At 39.1% G+C, this 27,805-nt stretch overlaps 1 protein-coding gene across 4 annotated transcripts in view; it reads left to right on the forward strand.

Moving 5' to 3' along the window:
• The window catches only part of TBC1D4 (TBC1 domain family member 4), a 191,720-nt gene that overhangs the window by 126,598 nt on the left and 37,317 nt on the right, over positions 1-27,805 (forward strand). For 2 of the 4 annotated variants that reach the window (XM_059144337.1, XM_059144340.1), the window contains exons 4-11: positions 318-422; positions 6,307-6,439; positions 10,052-10,143; positions 10,425-10,535; positions 15,626-15,745; positions 21,465-21,539; positions 23,076-23,302; positions 25,114-25,278. In XM_059144337.1, the coding sequence (XP_059000320.1) occupies positions 318-422; positions 6,307-6,439; positions 10,052-10,143; positions 10,425-10,535; positions 15,626-15,745; positions 21,465-21,539; positions 23,076-23,302; positions 25,114-25,278 (1,028 nt within the window). The remainder of the gene's footprint in view (positions 1-317; positions 423-6,306; positions 6,440-10,051; positions 10,144-10,424; positions 10,536-15,625; positions 15,746-21,464; positions 21,540-23,075; positions 23,303-25,113; positions 25,279-27,805) is intronic. The other 2 variants (XM_059144338.1, XM_059144339.1) reach the window with 1 other exon arrangement.

The following is a 27,805-nucleotide window of genomic DNA, read 5'->3' on the forward strand; positions in this document are numbered from 1 at the left end:
AATTGAGGGCCCCATTACTTACAAACACTCAGTAGCCATTTTATTACAATTGACAATGAATTATGCCATCACATTTTTCTTCCTGCGGCCCAGAGTCACGGTGTGCAGGACACAAACAATCTGAGTTCCTCTTTTTCTTTATTTTACGTGTCAAAAGACCAGCGCCTAAGTTTGCTATGACATTATATCCCCCTGTTACCAGGCTGAGAAGGAGGAATTCATTGAAGCGTGAAAGTGTTGTAGGACTGATGCCGATTTCCATAGTCTGATTAGAAGGACCTATTGCAGTAAACACTGTACTTCCTTCCCTGTTGCAGGGTATAAAGAATGTTGATCATTTTGGCTTCATCTGTCGGGAGTCAGCAGAGCCCGGGCTGGGCCAGTATATCTGTTACGTGTTCCAGTGTGCCAGCGAGTCTCTGGTAAGTGGCATGATTGTCGCCTGCGCGTGCCTGCCCATACCTCCGCCTGACACCGAGCCTCACAGAACTGCTACCCATGGAAAAAGAAGAGGGCATCCAGAAACAGGTTCCTGCTCTTTAAAGCAGCAGTAAGAAAAGAAAAACAAATTGTCCTGGTAATTTTTAAGCCTAGATACTTTCTTGACTTTAAGGAATTCAGTCATGTCATCAGGGCTATTTTTAAAAGGTAGGAAAAGACTAATAATAGGAGAAGAGCTGTTATTTTTTCCATTGCTCATGTAAGATGATAGGGAGGACCCACTGATCTCTTATTCTCTGAATTATTATAAGATCTTAGAGGAGGAAATTCTTTCATCAGCAGACCGGAGAGGGATTTTGTTTTCTTTCCTTATTTCATTAGCCATTGTTCTCATTTTTTTTTAAAAATTATTTTTTAATGGTCTTATTTTATCCTTCATTTTCTTTCTTTGGAGTTTGAAAGTCTGTTCTTCTTTCCAGCATCCTCTCCTCACCCCCTCTACCTGCCCCTTTATGACAGCAGTTGAAATTGAAGAAATATTTAAGGCAAACTTAGAAGTACCTGTGAGTGACTAAACGTATTTTAATAATCTTCCCTAAAATTTTTTACTTCTTCTTCCACTTGTATTATCTCTCCTAACCATTTTAATATCAACCCTTAGGTCCGTGAGCATACTTTGAAGAAAAATATTTCCTCGGGCATATAATCCTCCTACAAACATTTCTCCTGGGAAAACACACACCACTTAGACATAGTCAACAAGCCAGGCAGCATTCTTCTCATTTCTTTGGTGCCATCATTTCTGCTCGATTTTGGCTTTCCATATTCACCCCGTGGAAGGAATACGGAAGTGTAGGAATAATGACGAAATGGGAGTCAATTGATTCAAAGGCACTTTCTGATTATGGCCCTCTGGGTCTCACCTTGTTTTCTCTGGGGAATATAGCACTCCCGTCACTAACAGTTTCTTCCAGAGAATTCCATTTGTCTTTCATTCTCACGCTAGATAATTAGCCGTACCTAGGAAAAGTCCACATGTTGAGATCCAGGTGTTCTTGGTATCGTAGTTTCAATTCAGGATTCGAGATAGAAATTTGATAGTTGCTATTATGTAAATGACAGCTGAAGTCATAGAACAGTGAGCACAGGCAGGGGGAGAGAGCCCGAGAGAACCAGTGACCCAGCACTAGAAAGTGCCAACCAAGTGAGACGTAGTTAGAAAGGAAGGTGAGGAGAATCTGCTGTCCCGCTGGCCGCTCACGCCTCACTCCCTCCTTCCTTCATCCACTGTCCACGATAAGGTTGATTCTTCCACGTTCTGTATCCCTTTCTGAAACTTATCCTGTATTCTGTGTTTTATCTCGGCATCTCCATTTTCCCAGCTTCCCAGTGTAGATATTGTAACACATTCTCCTTCACCTTCCATATCCATGTGTTCACCAGAGCCTGTTAACACAAAGACAAAGTTTCCCTATCCATTTCTCCTCCTTTCCCTCTCTACCTGATTCTGGGCATTCATCTTCCCGATTTAGACTCCCATGCTAGTGTCCTCACTAGTCTCCCTGCCACTAGCTTAATCTGTCATCTGTCCACTTCCCACGTCCTGCTCTAGCTTTATTTTCTCACAAAATTTCCAGGAACCATTTTATGCCTTCTTGTTAAGAGACAAATCTAGATTGTGTGGCATCCCCCCGGGATGCCTCTCCCTTTCAGGACCCTGTCCTCACACAGGCTATCCCATCTCCTCAGCTGGTCCCTAGGCCGGACAGTGAGGCTGGTGTGGCGATCGCTGTGGTGTAGCTTTCCTTTCGTACGCTACCGGAGCCTCAAGTGGTTCATGTGAGGTTCGCAAGGGGTCAGGGATTGAAGGGAGGGGCTGGGGTCGAAACTCTGAGATCACTCTTGGTTGCACAGAGCCAGGAGGCCACTGTGTCAGAGAGACCAGAGCTGGGGCTCCTGCGTTTAGATCATCAGGCAGAGAAAGTGGCCATGTGGGTCTCAGGGTCTGCCCTGCTGTGGAATAAGGAGATAATGCTCTGTTTTCATCACCTATTTTTCACATTCTTGCTTTCCTGTGACTTGAATCCCCTTCTTCTTTTCTACCTTGGATTTGTACACATCCTAGTGAAGTATTTTTGGATTTTTTTTTTTTTTTTGGTAGAAATTGACTTTTTTTTAGTTACTCTGTTATCACTGCTCTGGCCAGATATTGTACCTAGGTCTTTAACAGTTCCTATTAATCCCCGCTCTTACTTGTTTACATAGCTTTCTAGTTCGCTAGACTGTGAATCCCACAAGGTCAAGAGTGTTTCTAGAGTAGCAGGTGCCTGGTAAGTGTATTTTGAGTGAGGGAGTGCGTTACTCTTAATTTCAGGCAAGTGCTGTCTAGGTACCTGTGAATCTCATTACTGTGTAGCCTGCATTAAGAGGAAAACTACATAAAACCTTCTTATTCGCAACCTCATTTATAGCTTTTATTTTGTTTGTGGTTTTAGGATTTTTTTTCTTCCTCATACATGTAGAATGAGTTTTTGAAACAGGGAGTCAGAGTGGAAGGTCTGGGAACATGCTGTATTTTCCACTGACTAAGGCAACAGACCAGCCTGGCTGAGAATGTCTTCCTCTCACACAGAGGCTCCATCAGACTTGCCCTTTTGGCACTGTTATTGAAGGACAGCAGGCCTTTCCCTAGAATCTTTTAAAACTTGTAGATTCTCGTTTTATCAGTAAGCATCTTAACTGAAGAGTGGGCGTCAGAAGTGCAATCTAGAAGAAAAATTAAATGAGAGTTCCTGTATAAAAGAGGATGGTCCAAGCAGCTGACATAGGGAACAGAGCAAAACAGTTAATTAATTATTATAGGTCTAAGGGGTATATGACTGATGTGGCTTGGCAGTTGTATAAGACAAAGTATTGGAAAACCACACATGCTGACTTATCTTCTCTGTGCAAAAAGAATATACACCAGCATTTTCTTTTCCATCTTTGTGACAATTGCTGTGAAGTGATGAACAGCATAGTGTTTGCATGGGTCCTGAAGAGTTACACTCCAAGTTTAGATGCTCGATATGACTTCCTTCCTTCCTTTGTAAAATAGCTGTCGGCAGTTGACTTCATCTGGTTTAAACAAGCCTTGAGATTTGGGGAAAACACCATTTTTGCATTCTCCAAAATTGGTTTAAAAGGTGTGGGGAAAAAATGAAAGTTGCTGCTGATAGACAAAAAAAAAGTAAAACCCCACAGATGCAGACGTTGGTATCCAAGAAATGTCTCAGGCTTCTGAGACACACTATGTCTATAGGGTTTAATAGTTTACATTTTTTCCAGAGAATTAAACTAGGTAATCCTGTGAAGTCCTTACACATTCTGTGATTCTTCGGCTTATTCCTAAATGCCATAAAATACCTAAGTTTGGTGCATAAATGCTTATGAACATCATCTTCATTACGGATTTTTACCTTAATATCATAAATTGGCTTTCTTTATCTCATCTCAAGTATGAGATTTCACTGGAAATTTAATTTTGCGTGATGGTAATGCTAAGAATACACGCCTTCTGTTTGCATATGATTGATTTATCTTTGTGCATTCCTTTACTTTTAGCCTTTTAACAAAAAAATCCTATGATTTTTTGTTGTTGTTGTATCTAGAATGAAACATGTTACTCCTACTGCATTTGAACTTTTAGTTGATCTGATCCCGTGATAGAATTTATAGGCCATCTAAAAAAAAGTGATGTATCTAAAAAGCAAAACATTTAATATTCTAAAAGTCAAATAAAGAATTTAGTACTATTTGTGTCAGAAAGAAATTGGTAGCCACGTATTAGACACCGTTGAAATGGCCTCTTATTTCATCTAGAAATAGAGAAGAAAACATGAAAGTTCAGTATTTTCACTGGAGGTCTTTTACAAGGTAGTATTACTAAATAACAAATCCATATGAAAGCTAAGCCGATAACTCATCCCCTCAGTGCCTTTAACAAATGAGAAACAAGAAGGTAGAAGCAAACATATGCATAAGTAATTGAAATTGTTTTTGAATACATATATAACAAGGCAAATGAAATGAAACTTTAAAGGCATTAAGCATGTAGTGCTTTTATTTTAAAGGACAAGAAATCTTATAATTTTTTAATTATAGCATGAAAGAACAGACTTTATGATTAACCCATTTTATTTATGGAACAGTGTGAAATTATTCATAAGCCTTTTAAAAACTTGGAAACATAGTAAAACGTAACTAGATAATGACTGGCTGCTTACTGCTTGATGTCTCCTTTTAGTAATAATATTAGAAGAATAAAGTTGCTTTTCATTCCAGGTTCTTCATACACTCACTTGCAAAAGTAGATTAAATCCTTTAAATAATAGTTTATTCTTAAACCAGGCTGAAGGGGGAGGGGAAAGAAAGTCTTTTAAAAGGTGGTTTTCAGTATCAAAGCTAGCTGGGTGAGGCCCTTGGTACCCCACAGCTCTGCACTGAAGTTTGAGACGTTCTGCAAAACCACAGCTTACATTGATGATGGCATCACAGAGACATGGCCTGAAGTGGGTTAGCAGTGCAGGAGCGTGAGCTGATAGTTGACCCCAGAGAAGCAAGCAGGAAACTAGAATGCTAGATTCACACTTCTTGATTGAGTCACTGGAAGGGCTAGGGAGAAACCAGCTGGTAGTTTTCAAACTGCTGACCTAGTGGTGAGACCCAGCTGTGGGACAGCCTAATGTCAGAACTTCTTAGTTTCGCACATAAGAAGGGAAATGATGACAAATTAGCAAACAGAGAGATAAGACTGACAGCCTTCACTGACTTCCTCAACATTCGTTACATTGAACTCTTTCCCCTCCACCACAGAACTTTGCTTAAACCCATGTTTTGTTTTTACACTAAAAGTGATCCAGAAGGATAAAATAAATAGGATAGCTATTACCAAAGGTGGACAATGAACCTATTTTGTTGCTCCTTATATATTGCAGATGTTAGGTTCCCCCAATAATGGGTCCGTGATTAAATGAGCGAGATTGATACAAAGCGAAGGTTAAGTAAAGCTTTATTTCGCGCCAAGCATCAAGAATCAAACCTAACGTTCGGGGTCGCGCCTCTTACAGAGAGGGCAACTCCTCTCTGCTTCACAGGCTAGCTTTTAAGGACGAAGGCCATGCGGTTGGGCCTGGCTGCGCACAGGTGGCCAATGAAATTGTTAACACACAGAGAAAGCTGCACAGTCATGTTAGGTCACACATAAGTGACCAATTGAATTACAATTTACCCTAGTAGATTTTTGAACTAGCCTATTACCTTGGTCAGAATTGGCACCTTGGGCGGGGAGACCAGTATGCGTACCCCCACTGATCAGATGTCTCCACCTGGCCTGACCCATCCTTGTATTCGGGCTTTGTTACCTGGGACTGGTTTCTGGGACTTTTTTTTAAGTAAGTCCCCTGGGGGAAGGAGGGCAGGGACAGTTTAAGTTTTAAACAACAAAGTTATTGTTTAACGGGATGGAAGCACTCTGGCTAAACAGATCCTTACAGCAGACAGACTACTTAATGGAACAAAGATCGAACTGACTGTCAGTCAAACCGTCAGTGAAGGCGTCACACTTAGTGGGATCTAAAACTAGCCTCCAAGTACTCAGTGTTACACACACGAAAATGGTCTTCCTCTGTCTAGCTTTCAGGGATAGTATAATTGAAGGTCAAACTTTACAGTTGATATTTTCTCTCTACTTGCTCTGTAGTCACCAGATTCCATTATTGATTATTTAGTTTGCATCCACAAAGTCTCATTGTTGCTGCTGGGCTTTTAATGTGTTGCTGTGAAGGCACACTTTTTTAGAGACCTGTGTTATGTTCCTTCTCGTAGGTGGATGAGGTAATGCTGACTCTGAGACAGGCCTTCAGCACCGCGGCTGCCCTGCAGAGCGCCAAGACCCAGATTAAGCTGTGCGAGGCCTGCCCTATGCACTCTCTGCATAAGCTCTGTGAAAGGATTGAAGGTACCATAGAACGGGCGGGGGCGAAAGGAGTTCGCTTTGGCATCTGGGAAATGAGAAAGTCGTTACTGTGGGCGGTTGGGTCTTTGTTTCCAGGTGAAACCAGAGCCCAAAGAATCATTTCTCACGTCTGGTCAAATTTGTGTTTGCAGTCTCTCTGAGGTGCTTGCCTTTTTCCCCTCCTCTTTCTTTCTCTTTTTCATTTTTAATTCTTTTTCTCTGAAGGCAGACTCGAGGAAGGGAGTCGTGTTTCCCACAGCTCTTAAGACTGCTGTGTACTCAGTGGGAACTGACCAAATATTTGTCCAATGGGTGAAGAGAGGCAAAAGCGTCCCACAAAGTCAACTGTTTATTGAAGCCTCTTTTTATTCCCCTCTCCCTTGATGATGTGTTCCTTTCCCCTAAAAATGTAGAACTGGAATGAACCTTGTGTGGCTTTTGAGGGACATTTGAAAATGAGAGAGATCATGGATGTGATACCATGAAGCAGGTTTTTTTTAAAAAACAGTGTTCTGAGGAGGGGAAATGAGGACGAGCTGACTCTGGGACTCACATTCCCTTTCTCCTCATTATCTCTTATTAACAAGAAAGGTTGGAAACTACTTCACAGGAGAAGAAATGCAGTTCGATAAACACTTGTTAAGCATCTGCCGTGTGCCAAGCATTGTGGCACTAGGCGATACAGAAATGGTTGAGCTGTGGGCTATGCCTTCAGAAGCCTGCTGCCCAGAGTGGAAGCCAGTTAATGCAATTCAGGATGACAGCTGTTACGATAGATGGGGAGAATGCAGGTGCCAGAACATGGCAGAGGACAGTCCTGTCAGTGTAAATGCAAATTGTGATTTCTGTTCAGTAGACAGCAAGATCATAGGCACAGGGCAAAACTGATGATGCATAGCAGTGTTTGTTGAATATCCGTTCAGCTATGTGATCTAGGACTATTTAAATGTAATATTCAGATTTTAAAATTTATAATTTACCTAATGCATATTATTTTTGCATCTGTACCTTTACAAAAATGGAAAATTCTTTGATGTACAGTGAAGAGAACATTATAAATCTGTGGCAGAAGGCTGAATTGCTCAGGAAAGAGCGATGGATCAATTTGTTATCCAAAGAGAGAAAGAGTCCTTCCACTTTTCTTGCTCAAGATACTCTCTAGGTGGATCAAACCCCTCACTGTAAACAAAATATTAAAATTATTAAAAGAAAATAAGAATATTCTGGTGTCCTTAAACAAGGAAACCTTTATTGAGATACAAAAATGCAAAAGCTGTTAATAAAAGAAGACATTGACAGATTCGACCTCATCAAAATTTATATTTTTTTACATAACAACTGTTTCCTTGGAAGTTAAATGAGAAGATAGCAGATTGGTAACCAGAATGTATTAGAACTCTTAGTGTTTGAACGAGAAAGATGAAACTACCAGTGGGAAATGACACAATTTCTATTTAAAAACATTCATATGAAAAGGAAATGAAAAGGTCCAATAATAAAAATGAGAAGATTTTTTTAACCTCATTAGATGTTAGAGACATGAAAATGGAAACAACAATAAGATAGTCATCAGATTAACTGTTGGTGAAATTGTGGAGATATTGATACATTTATGTGAGGCTGAATATAGTGTGACCTAAGATACCCATTTTGGGGTACAGTTGATAGAAATTTATTAACCTGAAATTATCCACCAGTTCCCTGTCTTGGTAAGAGAAACTCACATAGGTTTAGAAGGTGACCTTTTCAAAGTTTTATTGTTTCTAAATAAGGGAAAATTGGAAACAACTCAAATGTATCAGTATGTATCAGTAGCATAACTAAAGTATGTTCATACAATGGAACAGTTAATAGGAATGAATTCCCATTGTTTATCGACTTGGATACATCTCAAAATTACATAATTGAGTGAAATGATAACATGCTGAATAACACATACACTTTGTTATACCTGGAAAAATACATAAAATAATACCCTGCATTTCTTTTTAAAAGAAACTTAATATGGTCTATTTTTAGATTTATAGGAAAGTCACAGAGTTTCCAAATGTTTGTCCCCCATCCTCTCCAGCTGTTAACATCTTACATAGCCCAGTGCAATGTGCAGAACAGGAAATTAACATTGGTACAGTGTTATTATCCCAACCAAACATTTCATTTGCTCTTCACCAGTTGTTTTATTCGTGTCTTTTTCTGTTCTGGGATCCCAGTCAGGATTCTAGTGTGTGTGTGGTTGTTGCCTTACCCTGGTCTCCTGCAGTCTGCGGCTCCTGCTCAGTCTTTCTTTGTCCTCCGTGACCTAGACTGGTTACTTTGGTTGCTTTGACTGGTTACGGATTACTTTGCTGGATGTCCCTCAGTTCCCCCTGTTTGATGTCTTCTTACTGAGACTAAGGGTGCTCCTCCCAGCAAGAAATGGCATGGCCTCTTTCTAGTGCCTCCTGTCAGGGGCTTGTGATGTTGAGGAGTTCATTACTGGTCATGTTGGCCTTTATCACCTGGTCCAGGTGCTCTCAGCAAATTTCTGCTGTAAAATTACTACTCTTTCCTCTGAAGCCAACAAACATTTTAGGGATGATATCTTGAATCTACACAAATTTCTTGTCTCTTATGCTTTTGCTCACTGATTCTACTACCTATCAAAGGCAAACTTAGCTCTATCTATAATAATTAAATATTTTAAAAATGTAGAATTTCTCTTACTTGGGTAATAAAATATAAAGCAAATAAACACAGTATTATCTTACTCAGAGGAAAATAGCTCTTTTGTTTTTAAAAAAAATTTGTGGGGTGCTTCAGTGCCTCAGTTGGTTGACTGACTGGCTTGGGTCATAACCTCCAGGTCCTGGGATCTCCTGGTCCTGGGATAGAACCCCATGTCAGCCTCCCAGCTCAGGGGGGAGTCTGCTTCTCCCTCACCCTCTACCTCTCTCCCTGTTTGTGCTCTCTTTTTCTCTCTTTCAAATGAATAAAAAAAAAAAGAAAAAAATTATAAAACCAAAACTGTTTTCATGGGAAATGTTTTTGCCCAAGGACTTGATATAAATTATGTGTAAGAGTGTGAAAGATACAAAAATAACATGATCGAAAGAGGTAACGATTTCATGGTGGAATAATAACACTAATTATGTCACTAGGTACTGTCGCTATTCCTGAAATTTTGTTACCATGGAACAAGACCTGCATGAGGAGGAGAGATTCCTGTTAATGCTGTGGCTCTGCCTTTTAATATTATTCATATTAAATTGGTATTTAAGCTTAGACATTTCGGGCAATGTTAGTATTCACTGATGAGTTTCTACGGTGTCTGTGTCTGTTCATATACTAAATGGCACCTGGTTATGGTGGTGATTTGGTATCCTTTAGAAACTTCTGGTTAATAATTCTGACTTCATGATAACTGACATGTAAGAGTTTCATCTAGCCTTCATCATTTTGTGGTAGTGTTTCAAGGTGTGTTCCAAGGTCTCCAAGGTCTCCTCCTGGAACACCTCTCCTTGAGAAGATTTAACCTCAGAGCCTGCTGGCAAAGGGACAAGCTGTCATGCATGATATATGCACTTTGATTTCTGCAGTTACGCTCTGCTTAATACTTATCCCTATCATTTTACGTAGGTCTCTACCCTCCGAGAGCCAAGCTGGTCATACAGAGGCATCTCTCATCACTGACAGATAACGAGCAAGCGGACATCTTTGAGCGAGTTCAGGTAACGTGATTTATATTCTCCCAAATAAGATATAAGAAACGAGAATTGGATTCTGTTTTTATAGGTTTTTTTTTTTCACTCCTCTCTGAAGCTAAAGATAAATATCCTATTGTGCTATATGTGATAGTAGCGAGAATACCACTGCTACTCTTGTTTCTGAGAGCAGTGAAACACTTCGCTTTGTTTATGTCTGTCTGCCAGACACATAAAACCAAGTGGGAACACAATAAAATGAGACAAGCTGTGTTGCGTTATGTGCTTTTGGTTTGTCTGTTGGACAGAAAATGAAGCCCGTCAGTGACCAGGAGGAGAATGAACTTGTGATTTTACATCTGAGGCAGCTGTGTGAAGCCAAGCAGAAGACACACATTCACATTGGAGAAGGCCCATCGGTGAGGAGATGCTTTTTTTTTCCCTTGACCTACTTTTGTCGTGTTTATATATTTGGTCTAAGTATCACAGAAGAGGTGAAAGGAGTTTCTTTTCTTTGTGTTCTCACCTTTAGGGCCAAACTTCTAACAGCTCAGATTTATTTTTCAGCATCTTCCGAGTTTTATAGGAGGTTTTAACATTGAGATAAAATACTGATCGGTTTTAAAATGTGAAAAAAATGGGTTCTTGGTATAAAAACAGTAATAACAAATGCTCATGATTTAGAATGAATATGCTTTATTGGTTATATTGATCCATTTTATTTCAAATTCATACAAACATTTTATTTCATTACAAGTTTACGCAACCTTGAAGGGTAAATAGCAAACACCCAAAGAAGCAGTAGTATTGGAAATAGCCATTTTAGAGACAAAGGAAGGTCTGGTATTTTTATGCACGTGGTTGAGAATGTGTTTCCAACTGCATCTAGATAACACAAGACACCAACAATAGCCTTGTAAGGAGATTATGACATAGTTACTTCTCAGTAACACGCAGTCAGGTTAGTCTGTATTTCAGTCTGTTCAGAAGACATCACATATCACTTTCTTTAGTGATTCCTGAATTGTATTCATCGAACCAGCTCCTTGAGAGAACCTTCTTTGAGCCAAGCTGTGTGATAATGGTGAACCAAAAAGAGATGAATGAGTCCTCCAGGGAAGAGCTCAAGTATTGGGAAGGGGAATAATGCAAATCGGTAAATGGACACGTAGGACAGAGGCAACAGTCAGACTTCTTAAAAGAATGTGCAGTGAGCTCAAAAGTAGCTATGTGTTTGCTTTAGGGTCAGAATACAGAGTAAGGATGGAGGGAAGAATTCAAGAATTCAAGAGGAAGAAATGTTTTGGTGGGGATGCAGGGGACCAAAGTTTTAGGGAAGATAGTTTGTTAATGGAAAAAGTCGAGGAAGTGTTTTTTCAGAAAGGGACATTGAGCACAAAGTTATGCAGTAACTGACCAGAACATACTCCATGCAGGCCTTCAGAATACTTACTGGGTTTTTAGGATGCCCTTGGGATTGATGGGGAAATAATGGCTGGGAAGATAGGCAGTGGCGAGATGATGAAGAACTTTAAGTGCTAAGGCTGACTTTGTCATTGAAGGTAAGAGCATGAGATCAGATTTGTAATTTAAGGAGATAATTCTGGGGCACCTGAGTGGCTCAGTCTGTTGAGCGTCTGCCTTCAGCTCAGGTCATGATCCCAGAGTCCTGGAATTGAGTCCCACATTGGGCTCCATGCTTAGTGGGGAGCCTGCTTCTCCCTCTGGTGCTCCCCTTGCTTGTGATCTCTCTCCTTCTCTCTCTCTGACGGATAAATAAATAAAATCTTAAAAAAAAAAAAAGATAATACTGTTGTCATAGTGATGGCTGATTTGTGGGACAGGTTGATGGGTGAAGGGGTTGACAGGGATAGGGCTGAAGTCATATTTCCAAATCAGGAGAATTTTGTAATAGAATATGCAAGGAGTGATTCATGTAATTATTGCACAAACTTTGATCAAGTTGCATACTGTGCACTAGGCAATGATGTTGAATAATGACCGCTCTTTTCTGCCATCAAATTGTTGAGGAGGAGAAATCAACATGTAATCAAATAAAGTAAAATATGGAGATATGGTGGGATTGGTATAATGATACAAGTATGCCCCAGACAGACAGAACACTGGTACATAAATAGATTGAGTGATTCTGTCTTTAAAAATTTATTTTGTCTTGGAGAGAAGCTGAGCTAGAGCACTACAGGAGATGTGGGGAGGGGAATGAGATGAGCGATTTGGAGGCATGCTCATGGGGACTTTGCGTGTGACCCGGGAACATGTGTCAAGGAAGGGAAAGGGGATTGCTGGGAGACACTTAAGGCTGTTGGATGGGGGGGAGGGGATGAAATTGAGCTGGAAAACAGTAAGAAAACAAGTGTGGGACAAGGGGTGGAAATAAGAAATAGGAGTTAAGGGTTAGAAGTGTGTTTGAGGGACGCCTGGGTGGCTCAGGCAGTTGTGTCTGACTCCTGATTTCAGCTCAGGTCATGATCTCAGGGTGGTGAGATCGAGCCCCGCATCAGGCTCTGTGCTGGACATAGATCCTGCTTCAGATTTTCTCTCTCCCTCTCCTTCTGCCCCCATCCGTGTGTGCTCTCTCTCTCTCCACCTCCCCCCCCACAAAAAAGGGAAAAAGAAATGTGTTTGAGATTTAATTAGAAAAATGGACTTGGTGCTCACAGAGGTATTTGAGTAGATGTAAATATGGAAGACAATGAACTTTGGCATAGATTTGAAGTCAAAGTGGAGGTACTGAGGGACCCTTGCATTTCACGTAACCAGTGAACTAAAATGGTACCAGCAAAAACGACTGAAAGAGGATGATAGGGTGGAAAGAGACTGGAAGAGATTTGCTATCGTGGGTGACCAAGGTAGGGGAAAAGTTCAAGTTAGAACATCAAGCCATGTTCGGCGACACAGGAAGGTCAAGAAACGTAAAGACTGAAATCTGTTAATGGATTTGCTGATTTTAGTTCCTGGTGGTGATAGTGATGTTGACTAGATGCCCAAAGCAGCGTGTGAGCAGGAATATGCATCTTCTTGGTGATGGAGGGCACTAAAGATCCCAGAATAGGAGACTTTTTTTTTTTTTTAAATGTTTAATACAAGTTGGCTGATTAATTGAAAATGTGGGGGTGTGGTCTTTTTTTAAAAACTATTTTTATTAACATATAATGTATTATTTGCCCCAGGGGTACAGGTCTGTGAATCATCAGGCTTACACATTTCACAGCACTCACCATAGCATGTACTCTCCCCAATGTCCATAATCCAGCCACCTTCTCCCTGCTCCCTCACCCCCCAGCAACTCTCAGTTTGTCTTGTGAGATTAAGACTCTCTTATGGTTTGTCTCCCTCCTGATCCCATCTTGTTTCATTTTCCCCTTCCCTACCCCTCATAAGCCCCCACTCTGCCTCTCAAATTCCTCATATCAGAAAGATCAAATGATAGTTGTCTTTCTCTAATTGACTTATTTCGTTCAGCACAATACTCTCTAGTTCCATCCACATTGTTGCAAATGGCAATATTTCCTTTCTTTTGATGGCTGCATAGTATTCCATTGTGTATGTATGTGTATGTATATATTTATACACCATATCTTCTTTATCCATTCATCTGTTGATGGACATTTAGATTCTTCCCATAGTTTGGCTATTGTGGACATTGCTGCTATAAACATTTCGGGTTCATGTGCCCCTTTGGATCACTACATTTGTATCTTTAGGGTAAATACCCAGTAGTGCAAATGCTGGGTCGTAGGGTAGCTCTATTTTTGGCTTTTTGAGGAACCTCCATGCTGTTTTCCAGAGTGGCTGCCCCAGCTTGCTTTCCCACCAACAGTGTAGGAGGGTTCCCCTTTCTTTGTATCCTCGCCAACATCAGTCGTTTCCTGACTTGTTAATTTTAGCCATTCTGACTGGTATGAGGTGGTATTTCATTGTGGTTTTGATTTGTATTTCCCTGATACCGAGTGACGTAGAGAACTTTTTCATGTGTCTGTTGCCCATCTGGATGTCTTCTTTACAGAAATGTCTGTTCATGTCTTCTCTCCATTTCTTGATTGGATTATTTGCTGGAACAGGAGACTTTAACAAATTGTTTTCTTGCTAGTAGTTAAGTTCAGTCTAAGTCTTTCCCTCTCTATGTCCCTCCCTCCTTCCTTTCTTCCTTTCATTTATTCGTATTAACTGAGCAGCTACTATGTCAGGCACTGTGCTAAGTACCCAATACAATTTCCCTATTTTAGTCATGTTCTTTGCCTGAAAGCCTGAGAAGAATGTCCTCTCAGTCCTTTATCCACACCTGAGCTCAGTCCATTCTACATCCGTATTCATTGTTTTCTTTCCTTTCTTAATGGGGGTTGTATTTCTTTTTATCAGTAGCTTAGATCTGTTAGCCAATTCTAATGTGGACCTTTTATTGCCTTCTGTATGGACTGTGCTGAATTCTCTCATCTGTCTTTCAGTTTCTGATTTTCTGTCCTTTAGGTGATTTTTGAATAGTCCTTTCAGATAAATCTCCCCCCAAATATTACTTTTACAGTGATGCCCCCTCTGCTTATAAATTCTGATCAGCGATTTCTTCCTACTTAAAATTTCATCTCCAGCCTCACTTTTCCAAGTTAACCTTGACCTACTTTCCTTAGTTTTAGCCAAACACCTGCACTGACTCCCTGTCCCATGAGCATTGGTCTTCATGGTTTTGCTAACATCATCTCCCATGCTGGGAACTTCTCTATCCCCATTTTTTTTTTTTTTCTGCCTTTAGAATCTTGTCTATTTTTTTATTCCTGCCATTGAGACCTGCAACCAATTTTTATGCTTCCAGATTTGATACATGTTGCTTTGTGTTACTGTTTAATGTGAATATATTCTGTTCTCAAACAAATAATAAAGTGTCTCTCTTGGAAATTTTCTAGCACTGCCAACATAGTAGCTTGTTAGTGCAACAGAAAAAACAGAGAGAGAACCTAGTATAGTGGACATATTGTAGATTCTCGTTCAGCTTAGTACTATCAGTGAGTACTTGTTGATTTTAAAGATAAATGACTCACTCACAAATGAAAATGGGATTGTCACAGAGGCATTAGCAAGATTCAGTTTTACTAGAAGATGCTGTGTTCTTTGAGAGTGATTTTCTGTGTTTTCCTTGGTAATTTGGATATAAAATATTCAGCTTGGAGAGGGATGATTATAGTTGTTAATCAGAATAACAGTAAAAATTGACATCTCAAGTTTAATTTTTGTTAAATGCCAACAGGAATATATTAGCAGAAAGAAAGGCATAAAGGAAAGATCTTCTGTGGTTTTTTTATTACTTATAATATTAAAAAGTGAACCCTTGCCCTTATAATCTGTATGCTCACATTGTGGAACCTAAATTATTACTCCTTAATAGAGCTACAGAAGAATTCTTGTGCTTCTTAATGGCTTAGTCAAGCCCATATTTAAAGCCTCATTTAACCTCGAGCGTTTCTAAACTAAAATTTATCTGTTTTTCTTTCTATAGACTATTTCAAATAGTACAATCCCGGAAAATGCAACAAGCAGTGGAAGGTTTAAACTTGACATTCTGAAAAATAAAGCGAAGAGATCTTTAACTAGCTCCCTGGAAAATATCTTCTCAAGGGTAAGATTAAACTGAGATGCTCTCAATTAGATATTAATGTCGGTGTTTGCAACTGTTTTCACTTTCAACTGACTCATGGAAAATTTCCTTTAAAAAAAAAAACACAACAAACTACTAAGATAACTTTAATGTAGTTAACTGACTTTATTTTTTAATTTTTTTTTTAGTTAACTGACTTAAGTAATCTTGTGATTTATTCTGATGCCTCTAATATCTAAGTTTGAGAAGAGATTTAGTAGTAGAGACATATGTATAAAAAAGGGGAAATAGAATATTGACGTCCACTATTATATGAACTTATTATCATTTGTCACATAAAGTTATAAAGTGAGCTTCATTTTGCTATTATTAAGAGCTGACAGGAAATACTGAAATAGTATTAATAGGAATTTATATATTCTATTTATTTTGTGTTTTATTTTACTATCAAAAGTGATTTCTCTTCCCTTCATTTTTCTCTTCCTGAATAATTCAGTCCTAAAGCTCTTAGATGAGCCCAGGCAAGGTAGATATCTTAGAGCTGGGGGGTGGGGGACCCACAGTGGCTCACAGTGGGGATACAGAGGCTCATGAGGTGCTGTGTGGGGGGTGGCCTAGTGCAGCATGGGGAAACAAGAGTGTGGTGAGGAGGATATCCATGTAGGAGGGCAATCTGGTTCAGGAGGTCAGAGCTAGAGCCAACAAGGAAACCCGTCCTGCAGAAGGATGGCCCAGTGCAGGGTGTCACAGCCAGCGTGAGTGGAGGGGAGAAGGCTTTCAAGTTGCCTGTTACAAGGAGTTAGAGTCCTTGAGCAGGGTGAGGATGGCATTGTGTGTGTGGATGGCAGCCTCGAGGTCAGGGGTTGGAACCCGAGTAGGATGAAAAGCATCTGTGAGGTGACACTTGTGGAGAATTTTACACACAAGGGACTGGTCAAATATGGAACTGTATTAAGGATCTGGGAAAAGGGAATTGCAAATATGAAGAGGGAAGAAATTAGAATAAATGCTATGTTGTTGGATTCAACTCAGAGGTAACAGTATGTGATCCTGGTTATTTGACTGTGTACTTTTGAATTTATTTTTAATATCGTTAATATATTTTAATTTATTTTAAAATATATGTTAACGTGTGTGTGGGTGTGTGTGTGTGTGAGGGAGAGAGAGAGAGAGATAGGGACCCTGGCTCTGTTCACTGATAGGAACTGGGAACAGCTTTTATGCAAATGTTAGAGATTAAATTAAGCCAAACACCCAGATTTTGGTTTCTGTATATCATTCTACAAGAAGGAGCTAGAATCCTGGGAGAAATGTCTGATTCCAGGACTGCAGGAGAAAGTGCAGGATAAGCCTGGAGCACGCTGGTGTTGTAGCTAGGAAGGGAATGCTCAGAGAAAGATGGAGGTATGTCATAAAGACCTTGAAGGGCTCTCACCGTTGACTGGTAAACATCAAAATAAATGATAGCAAAGGATTGTAACCTGTTATGGAAAATAGGAAATGATGGACTTACTCTGATATGAAAAATGAAAGCATACCTTGGAAATTTGATCATGATCAGGTTATTTACTAGATTCAATGAATATTTATTAATTGCAAAGATGAAAGTAGTAACTTTACAGTGGAGAAGCCTGGCGGACACCACCTTTGTCAAGCGATCTAATGGAACGTCCTCAGCAATGGGACACATTGAAATCTTGTGCCACTTGATACAGAGGATACAGAACTTCTCTGCGATTCTTGCCAAAGGGGCAGGGACATGAATCAAATCATGAGGTGACCTCAGCAAACCCGCATTGAGGTGCGGTCTACAAAATAATGAGCCTGTTGTCTTCCAAAGGGTCAGGACCAAGAAAGTTATGTGCAGTAGAACCTTAGGACGGTACCTTCTGATAAAGGGTGTACTTATTTTTATTCCTTTGCCAGAACTCAAAATTACTTTTATGGGTATTCCTCTTAATGATTGAAATTCTTCTGATTCTAGCAAAAGCCTTAGAGCAAGCATGATCAGTTAGCAATACTGTTGTCAGCAGAAGACGGGATGGAGGAAAAGAGAATTCTAGGAGATGAATCAGGGGTGTGTGAATGCAACATTTCATAAAACTTTCCTACCCCCTTTTTTTCCCCGTATTTATCAATTACGTGTGTTCCTTCTTTCTCTCCTTTTCCTTCCTTTCTCACTCCTTCCTTCTCTTCACCCTTCCCTCCCCCCCCCCTCTTCCATAGTATTTAGTGAGAATTTTAGTGGAAAGGCCATTTAAGTAGGTTGTCAGGGGACCTGAATTCAAGACCTGGCTTTATATTTATGATCTCTATTTTATATTTATATTTATGATCTTGATATAGGCTTTCTATTTATGATCTCAGACAAATTATTTACCTTTCCTGCCAGTTTTCCCATTTGTGAGATGTGTGTATTGATAACGTGCTTACGTCATGTTACTATGAGGATAAAATGTCAGTCTCTTAAGAAAATATCCCACTGTAGATATGAGATGGTATGAACAGTGGTGAGCACTGGAAACTCTGTCCTTTACACAATGACCGAAGGGGACTTAGAGTGTTACTCTCCTTATCCCCATTTAGTACCTTGGCGTTCTGCACAACGCTGCAGGGCTGACTTTGAAGTGCCTCTCTCCTGGCCTTGAGCCTCTGTGATCTCAGCAAGGGCAGAGCCCCGTCTATTTTGGTCAAGGCGGAGACGGCAGCTGGTACCACACAGTGTTGCCAAGTGCCATAAATTATGTGACCTAACAAGATCTTGCTTGCGCCATGTGCAACAGAATGGACTTAAGAGGAAGGTTGGCAGCTACCCATGTTGTGTTAAAGGTTACATAGAAAAGAGGTTTGTGTACTTCTAAAACTGGTTAGTTTATCTCTTTCTGAGTTACATAGTAGAAAATTGACACTCCAGTCATAGAGTGTGGCTCCTAATTGCGGCCATTTTTAAATGTCTACACACTTTATTTAACTAACTATGGTTGTTTATGAAATAGGGTATGTTTTTTAAAATGCTTAGAAGCTCGGCTCATTAACATTAAAAAGTGGGTCCAAGGGAAAAGGCTTGACACATGTATTACCAAATCATCATATAGTTAAATTGAAAAAGCTCTCTGCTCAAAGGTGAAAAGACAGTCATGTATTCTGTTTGTTTGTCTTGCTTTTTCTGAAGTCAGAGTTCTCCAGAAGGAAATTTTTACTAATATGTTTATTGATATGTATTTCCAAATGGGGGATATTGTCGGACTCCGGTAGGTTTTGCGGGCCGACAGGCACGAGGAGAGCGTCAGGGCCAGCCGGTAGCTCCCCTTGGGGCTGAGCGGGATGGCGAGTGTCGCGAGTCCAGGCGCATTAACGAACGACACCAGACTTGGGGATCTGTCGAAGCAGGATCTCACTTTATTGAGTGGGGTTGCAGCTTATATTGGGTAGGGGATGGGAAATGAGGTCAGCGGGGAGAGAGCCTATGGGGTTTGGTTACGTAGTCAGAGATATGCGGAACCAAAACCGCCACGTTGGCGCCAATACTGCCACGGTGGCGCCTTTTCTAGCCGGAAGAGAAGGCAGGCCAGCGCCATCTTTGCTGTGCCCAACAGGATATTTACAGTATAAAGCATGCGTCGTAGGAAAATAGCCCTTATTTTGTGCTTCTCTCAGGTACTTACTATCTATTGTCTTTCCTTGTTGAAATGTGTGAATTAATGACTGTGGTAGAGGATAATTTTAAAGTTTGTTTTTCTTTGTGCACATACACACAAACATACGGATAAAACACTATTATGAGTAGAACGTGTGATTTAGGTGTTTTTCTAATAACGGCAAGGATTTGATACCTGTCCAACTCATTACTTGTGACCAAATAACCTGTTTTAAGATAAGCAGGCAGCCACAAATATAGTTTATTCTGGAACTATCTCCTGTTCTGCATAAAACTGAAGAACTGAAAAAACCTTGACCAGGTTCTAGGACATTTGCAAAATTACCGGCATTGGCTACTTAGTTTTATCAGTAATTCCTCTTTTCACAAAACTCTGTTTCTAGGAGATGTGGGTACCAATTCAAGAGCTTCACTGTTAAGCTGAACATCCTGGCTTCAAATTGCTGCCCTGTCCTTAACTAGCTGTGTAAACTTTGGCAGCATGATCTATCAGAATTTCAGTCTCCTTAACGGTAAAGTTGAGCTATGTAACTATACCTACCTCATAGAATTTTTGTGAGGATTAAATGAGATAATGCATTATAAAATGCTTAACACGATATATAGCAGACTGTAGGAACTCACTAATATTTGATGCAGCTGTTAATTTTACTGTTGGTATAGTTGTTATTTATCGTGCCACCAGAAATAGAAAACTATAATTAATATACATAGCTAAAAATAAAGATTGCTTCTATAAAACTTGGTGTGGGATACCATCAATATAAAATAGTCATTTGAGAGACAACAAGAGTCACTGGAGTGAACAGTTGAATCAACTGTCAATTGGGTGAAGAAGAAAGAACTGGTAGAACTTTCTAGTAATAGACGTTAAAAGAAAAATTCAACTGAAGTCTGGGATGCAAGAGTTGAAAAACTCTTCCAGAAAGTAAAGCAAAATGACAAAGAAATGGAAAATAGGATAAAGGAAAAACTTGAAGAATCAATCTAAAGATCCAAAAGCTGAGTGGTAGGAATTGCAGAAAGAAAATACCCCAATCTCCCTTTTTGAGATTGCATCTGGAGTACGTACTCCACCAAAATGAGGAAGTAAACTAAAAAAAAAAAAAAAGGAAGACATGGATCAAAGACACAAATTTTGACATAGGGTAGTATTAAAGGAGATGTCTAGATTGATAGTGAAGAAAAATACTGGGCAAGTCTAAATTACAACCTATCTAGAGTAGGGCAGAATGACCAGTTTCTAGAATGGGAAACTCAACAAAGAAGGAAAAAAAAATTGTAGTTGAATGATTCTGTGATGTTTGACCACACTGAGTTCTGTGGGTGACTTTTGTAATAAATTTGTGATTGCTGAGATATTTGTTGACTACATGAAAAATAGATTGTACAAGATAGGAGTTGTAATAACAGTAAAGTATATAGTAGATGAGATGATCGCTTTAGTTCCTCTTTCTCAGATCATCCATGAATTTCATACCAAACAGCCATAAAAAGCAAATCAAGAACCAGTATTGAAGCAGACTGATGTGTAGTCTTCTAGAGAGAAATACTTTCTTGATGTAGTTTGCATTATGGAAGAATGAAGGAAACTAAATCTATGCATTTCATGACAGTTTTGAAAAACCTGTTTGTGATAATCCTACAATGTGAACGATGATGTTTGCCATCCAGCTTGTGTTGCATGTATTAAATCATTTTCTTTATAATGGTTGTGGTTTGTGTGTTCTGTCTTCCATGGTTGTGTTTATCTGTATGAGACATGAAGCGAATGGGGTACTCTCTGATCTTATGCAGTTCTCCTGATCTTATGGATGAAGGGTGTTTAACCTTATAAACAGAGTAACATCAAAAAGCTTGGTCTAAGTATCTAGTTATCTAATGACTGATTTAGAAGCAGTGTGAGTAGGTAACGCATAGTTCTGTTTACCTTGCAGGCATGGCTGTGAATACTGTGGACGAATTTGAGCAAACTGCAGAAAGTATCCATTTAATGCTAACCTAAGGAGGCGACTGCCTTTTATAGTTTTAGAGTAAAAATTTAAACCATATGAACAATTGAATTTTATTCTCTTTATTCAGGGGGCTAACAGAATGAGAGGTCGGCTTGGAAGTATGGACAGCTTTGAACGGTCCAACAGCCTTGCTTCAGAGAAGGTATCCCATCTCGGTTCTCATTTTTAATACTAATTGCCGCTTGACAAAAACCGACACTGATAGGATAATATCACTCTGTCGTTTTGTGTTTAGTCCTTTACGACTTTTAACAAATATTCGTTATTATTAAAATTAAATTTAAGGTGGGTGCCTGGATGGCTTAGAGGATTAAGCCAGCTCAGGTCATGGTCTCAGGGTCCTGGGATCGAGTCCCACATTGGGCTCTCTGCTCAGCAGGGAGCCTGCTTCCCTCTCTCTCTGCCTGCCTCTCTGCCTACTTGTAATCATCTCTTTCTCTGTGTCAAATAAATAAATAAAATCTTTAAAATTAAATTTAAGGTATTGAATTGATGCTTAACTAAATTAAAAATACTACTGTTTTAAATAAAAAGGCTCTGGAAAGTATCATGTTGCTCTCTGCTCAGCTGCCCCTTTCTCGTGTTAGGACAGAACACACCTTCTTCCAGGCTCCTGGAGCTCTATCAGACTTTTTACTGTTCGGAGATAGTAGGCTTGGGAAGACAGTATTTGGGCAACTGTTGATTTAAAGTCACGGAAAAATAAGCCCTGTAATTACAGCACAGGTACAGCGATCTTTTTTTGGTTTGTTCTGTCTCCACATTACTTTCCTCCATTTCTAACTACCCCCCAAGCCCAGCTATATTAATGGTCACATTAGGCTCTTCTTTATCTCATAGACAGTTCTCAATAGGTTTGATTTCCTGCTTCCTGGATCACGCAATATGTAACCAGTTTTAAAATATTTTTGCTAAACTTTGTGTCAGAAGAATTGAGGACTCAGTCTCGCTCTGAGTCTTTTAACCCCAAGCCATGTTTATCAAGCTCAACATTTCTACAGTGGTGCCTGTTTTGGAAAGCATAAACAGCATACCTGTCTAAATTGAGAGATTTATGATGTCTCCCCATGCAATATGAGAGGCATTCCGGCATAGCTCAGTTTTCATTCATTTCCTGTTTTTCATGTCTTTTAAAAAATTTTACTTCAGGGAACATGTCATTGGAGAGAAACATCCACAGTGAGGGAAGATACTTAACAGGCTTTATTTTACTTTCCTGAAGGCTTTGCCATGGAACTTGGACGCTCAAGCATTGTGATATTGTTTTGACAGTACAGGAAACATGTAGCCGATATGTCACGGAAATCAGTAGATTTGTAAACACAGACTCCACCCGCTTTTGGTCATGATGCCTTTTCATCTTTCTGGCAACAGTGAGAAAAGTACAGTAGCCATAGCGTTTTACCACAAAGTGTTAGGGGGAAAGAATACCTTGTCTTATCATTCCTTTCACTTTCTGTCTATCTTTACGGATGCTGGGTTACAGCTGCTTATCAGAAGAAATGGGTTGTGCTGATACTGATTAGCCTTCAGCATAGATTGAGTGAAAAAAAAAAAAAGTTTTGTCATGACTCAGGAGGAAGAAGAGGCACCCTGTCACTTTTGAACTCTGTGTGTTGAAGCAGGTCTGTCATGACCCATGTAGGAAAAAAAGACTTCACTTCGGCTTGCTTTTCAGGACTATTCACCAGGAGACTCTCCACCGGGAACACCACCAGCCTCCCCACTGTCCTCGGCATGGCATATGTTCCCCGAAGAGGATTCTGACTCCCCACAGTTTCGAAGACGGGCACACACGTTCAGCCACCCACCTTCAAGCACAAAGAGAAAGCTGAATTTGCAGGATGGGAGAGCTCACGGTGTCCGCTCCCCTCTTCTGAGGCAGAGCTCCAGTGAACAGTGCAGGTGAGTCCAAACCTCCTTTCTGGAGGATGAAATACAATTCTTCTGTCACGTGTTCTGATCAGTATGGAGTCAAGATTTATTGTGACTTCATGCTGTCGACATTTTGGTTTTAGAAAGACCAGAAAAATGAATAGAATTATAAAAACCTTCATTACTGAAGGAAACAGGGCAAGCTTTAAGGTACACCCCAAGAGAAGAATTAAAGCATTTCAAATGAAGACACTTCTCTCCCGCCCCCAAGATATTATGCAATTGTTTTCTCTGAAAAACTTGGTGACAATACGTATTACTCAGTGTCTTTTTGATGGTGGCTCTAATGAAACAGCAAATTTGCGGTAGAACGTCCTGTTAGCCTATAATAAAATACAAGGGTTAAAAAAATCACCCAAGTTACCTTTGTACCTGTGATGAAATTTAGCTATATTTCATAATGAATTAAAGCCAAAAATGAAAATTATTAAATATTTTATCTAGAGCAAAAGGATGACTGTATAGAAGAATACACATTTCATAACTGACAGGAAGTATCCATTAGAAATGATCTGATATGGTATTTAAGAAATAATTAAACAGAGTTGTTTGGCATTTGGTAAGATAGAATAAAGGGTGTAAGTCCAGAATTGCAGCATGGTTTTGCTTCTTCCTATGTTGCACATATCACAATTGGTATCCTAGAATTAATTTTGTTTTCCTTCTTTGCCTGAGAGTTTGATCCAGGAAACAATCTGATAGTCATCCCAGTTGAAGGAAAATCCAGAACTCTAAGTAAAAGGGAAGATGAATTGTTGATTACTTATTACTACTTACTTACTTAATTATATTAGTTATAATTACATATAATAATTATATTAATTAATTAGTTTTCATCAAATTTACCCACATTTCTTTTAAGGATACTATTTTATCTTCAGTGTTGTTTTTTGACTGATTTGATACTTAGAAATAAGATAGATATTTCAGATATATGAAAATAAAAGAGATTAACAGAATTAATTTTTCTCAGAGTTTCCTTTCTAAAAAAAGATTAAGTATTCATGTGTCTATGAAGGGTTTTTTTTTTTAAATGACCACCTCATTTATATTTATACAAAGCAATAAGTCTGTTTTTTGCAGGAAATGTTATCAAGAGAAAACATTATTTTAAACTTATTATAAATGATTTCTCTATTTCTCCTTACATCTTATAATGTAGATGCTCAAATAATTCTTGTCAATATGAAAAGATGCTATTTGTGCTATTGTGAAAACTTGCTAGGAAAGGACTCTTTTGAAAATAGCTGTCAGTGGAGAAGGTTTAAGGATTCAGGGCAAACTGTGGACATAGTCCCACAGGCTGTAGGGAGTACATGGACATTAATGTTTCTTAAGCCAGAGGTATTATGATGGCTTTCAACAACCAAACATGTTGTTCCTAAATTTTTTGAAGGGTTTATATCTTTAAAATAGCTAAGTCTTTGAATTACTGATAATCTTTCACAGGAACGTGTTTCCTGTAATTATTTCTGCTTTTCTACGTTTTTCCCTTGAAGTATCTTTTGCATGTAAAAACAAACACCGTTTGTCCTAAAATCTTGAAGAATTTTTCAGAGACCAACACGTCTGGTTGGTCATGCTGGGTGAGGAGGTCAGTTTGTGAAGAGTGAGCTAGGTCATGGTCATCGAAAGAGACGACTGCATGCTCCCCTCTTTCCAGCCCTGACCTTTGAAAGGAAAGCTTCAATCGATAGCAAGAACCAGTTTATATGCTTTTTCATAGTGAATGAAGATTTTGTCGAAATCTAAATTAAGACAAATTTGCTGTGTTTTCTCAGCATTCTTCCATCAGTGCGGCGCATGCCCAAGGAGAGTATCTCTTCCACCAGCCTTCCAAGTCTACACACCTCCTTCTCTGCCCCTTCCTTCACTGCCCCCTCTTTCCTGAAAAGCTTTTACCAGAATTCAGGTAGACTGTCCCCACAGTATGAAAATGAAATCAGGTGAGATCAGTGTCCTCTGTTTGCAAAGCAAAGTTTTCTGCAGTGATATACTGATATGTTACTAAAAAGTGGCTGATGAATTTGGAGTGACGTTGATGCATCTGTATGCTGTGCTTGTTCTAATCCATCTCTAATATGTCGGTTTTAATTCTGATGACTTTTATCAAGCAAACTTTTAAAACGAGTGTTTTGAAGCTTTTAACAACATGATCATCTTACTTTTTGAATTATCTCTTTTCCTACCGTTTGTGTGATTCTACCCCATTATGCTCCAGAGTCTCAGCTTTGTGTTGTTTACAACAAGCCTTGGTGCTAACACAGACTAAGCAAATCTCCCCCAGTTGTGCTTTTTTTCTTAGCCTCTCTGGATATGGAATCTGAAAGCCACTGATTAAAACAAGTGTACTTAAGTAATAGATACAATATATCTTTCTTTATATCTATTTAAGTACATAGAATGTATTTAGGCCTTTCTTTGAGTTTTCAGTGACACAGACTTACTTCTCTGAAACTGGGTGTAATTATTTAATGCCTGTACTACCCTGTTCATGTGAACTTTCAGAGAGCAGGAAGGATTTCTTGAATCTTGTAGATATTTGGATTTGGTTCATTTCCAATATTAAAAATATAATAGCCTTTTAAATCTTCTTCTTTGTGCTTTTAGCTACACAAAACTAGATTGAGTGATTTTTGGGAAATTGTCTTTTTTAAAAATTTTAATTTATGAAACCTTACTGATTATCCAAATTGTTAGTGGGATATTGACAGCCTCTGGAAAGTGGTCCGTTAACTTGGGAATTCTTTTAAAGGGATTGACTGTTGCTGGCTTAGACTTTTGTGATATTCATTCCGGTTTTTACGTGTAGATTGACTCATTCTTTTTTTTTTTTTAAATCTCTGGTATTCCATTTCACACACCACAGTTTTTCCACTCTCCTGCTGATAGACATTTGGGTGTTCTAGTCATTTGATGTTTGGCACTTCTTGCAGTCAAGGAGAGGAATGCCTGATACCAGTCAGCCTGTGTGCCATGAGATTTTCTTGGATATTCTTTTGGCCTCATTTTTTTCAGACTTAAGATATCCCAAATGTTAGCATTTAACTGGGTAACCTTCAGTAACTGGTTACATTAGACTAATCCTTGAATTATCTCTGAGTAGTATTTTCTGTCTATGTGTGCCAACTGTTTTCACTCCAAGAAAGGTAGTTAATATTGGATTTAAAACAATTTGAATCTGAATTTGTTCTAAATTGGCACAAAGTCACGTTCATAAATTGAGTTTCTAGCGAAGAAAGTTAACCTGAAGAACTGATTTTAAGGGTTTTTTCACAGGGGAGCCTGGCTGGCTTAGTCAGTAGAGTGTGTGACTCTTAAATCTTGGGGTCATGAGTTTGAGCCCCACGTTGGGTATAGCAATTACTTTAAAAAATAAATATTAAAAACATAGATAAGAGGTTTTTCAGGAACAACCTTATGGGAGAAGAGTTAAACAAAATTGGCTACAAAAGCAGTATAATATATATGGAATATGCCATGAATTGAGAGAACCAACAATATATACATATATAAAAATATCAGTTTGCCTTATCTCTATAGTACTACCGATGAATAGGGATACAACACTCTCATTGAAACCCATGGGCAGTTTCTTATTGTTCTGTTAGTTCAAGTGAGCATCTGGACAGTCCCAGTTTTTTTCTGGAAACAGAAGCCTGCCTGAAAGTGAAAATTAGGAAAAGCCATTGAAAAGGTCCAAGGTTAGCTGTGAACAGAATGCAGAATACCAAAACATTGACTTTTTCTTAGATTATTTATAGTGTTTAGATTATTTAGAGTGTAGAGTATTACATATTCTTCTTCAGTGGTTTTGCATAAGTGTAGGCATTTTTCTTGTTTATCACTTCTTTGTCCTCTGTACCTCATTTTAATGAGGGATATTGAAATCAGAGGCAAGTATATATTAGTTTTAAATTGAAAATTTCCACTTTTTGTAGCTATCTTACTTGAAGTGATATTAAAACCTGTAGGAAAATTTCATTTTATTTATTTTTTAAATTATTTTTTTTAAGGATTTTATTTATTTATTTGACAGGCAGAGATCCCAAGTTGGCAGAGAGGCAGGAGAGAGAGGGGGAAACAGACTCCCCGCCAAGCAGACAGCCTGATGCGGGGCTTGATCTCAGGACCCCAAGACCATGACCTGAACCGAAGGCAGAGGCTTAACCCACTGAGCCACCCAGTCACCCCTATGGGAAAATTTAAATTTGTAGGATCATTAGAAAGAATCCTGTTTTCTGTACTTTGTTATATTTTGTTGGCTCTGAGAAAGTGTAAAAATCAGAGAGCACATTTTTGTACATTTTTCTTTTACTTCTGTACACTTTTTATTCATTTTTATAATTTGACAAGCCTAGAATCAGGCCAAAAAGAGATTTATAATTTTTATTTTCATAGAAAAGTACACCAGTCACGAGAATACAGCTCATTGGATTATCACAGAGTGAATCCTGCCGTGCCCCGCTCCTT

The sequence above is a fragment of the Mustela lutreola genome, chromosome 13 (genome assembly GCF_030435805.1).
Source record: "Mustela lutreola isolate mMusLut2 chromosome 13, mMusLut2.pri, whole genome shotgun sequence".
Taxonomy (NCBI): Eukaryota; Metazoa; Chordata; class Mammalia; order Carnivora; family Mustelidae; genus Mustela; species Mustela lutreola.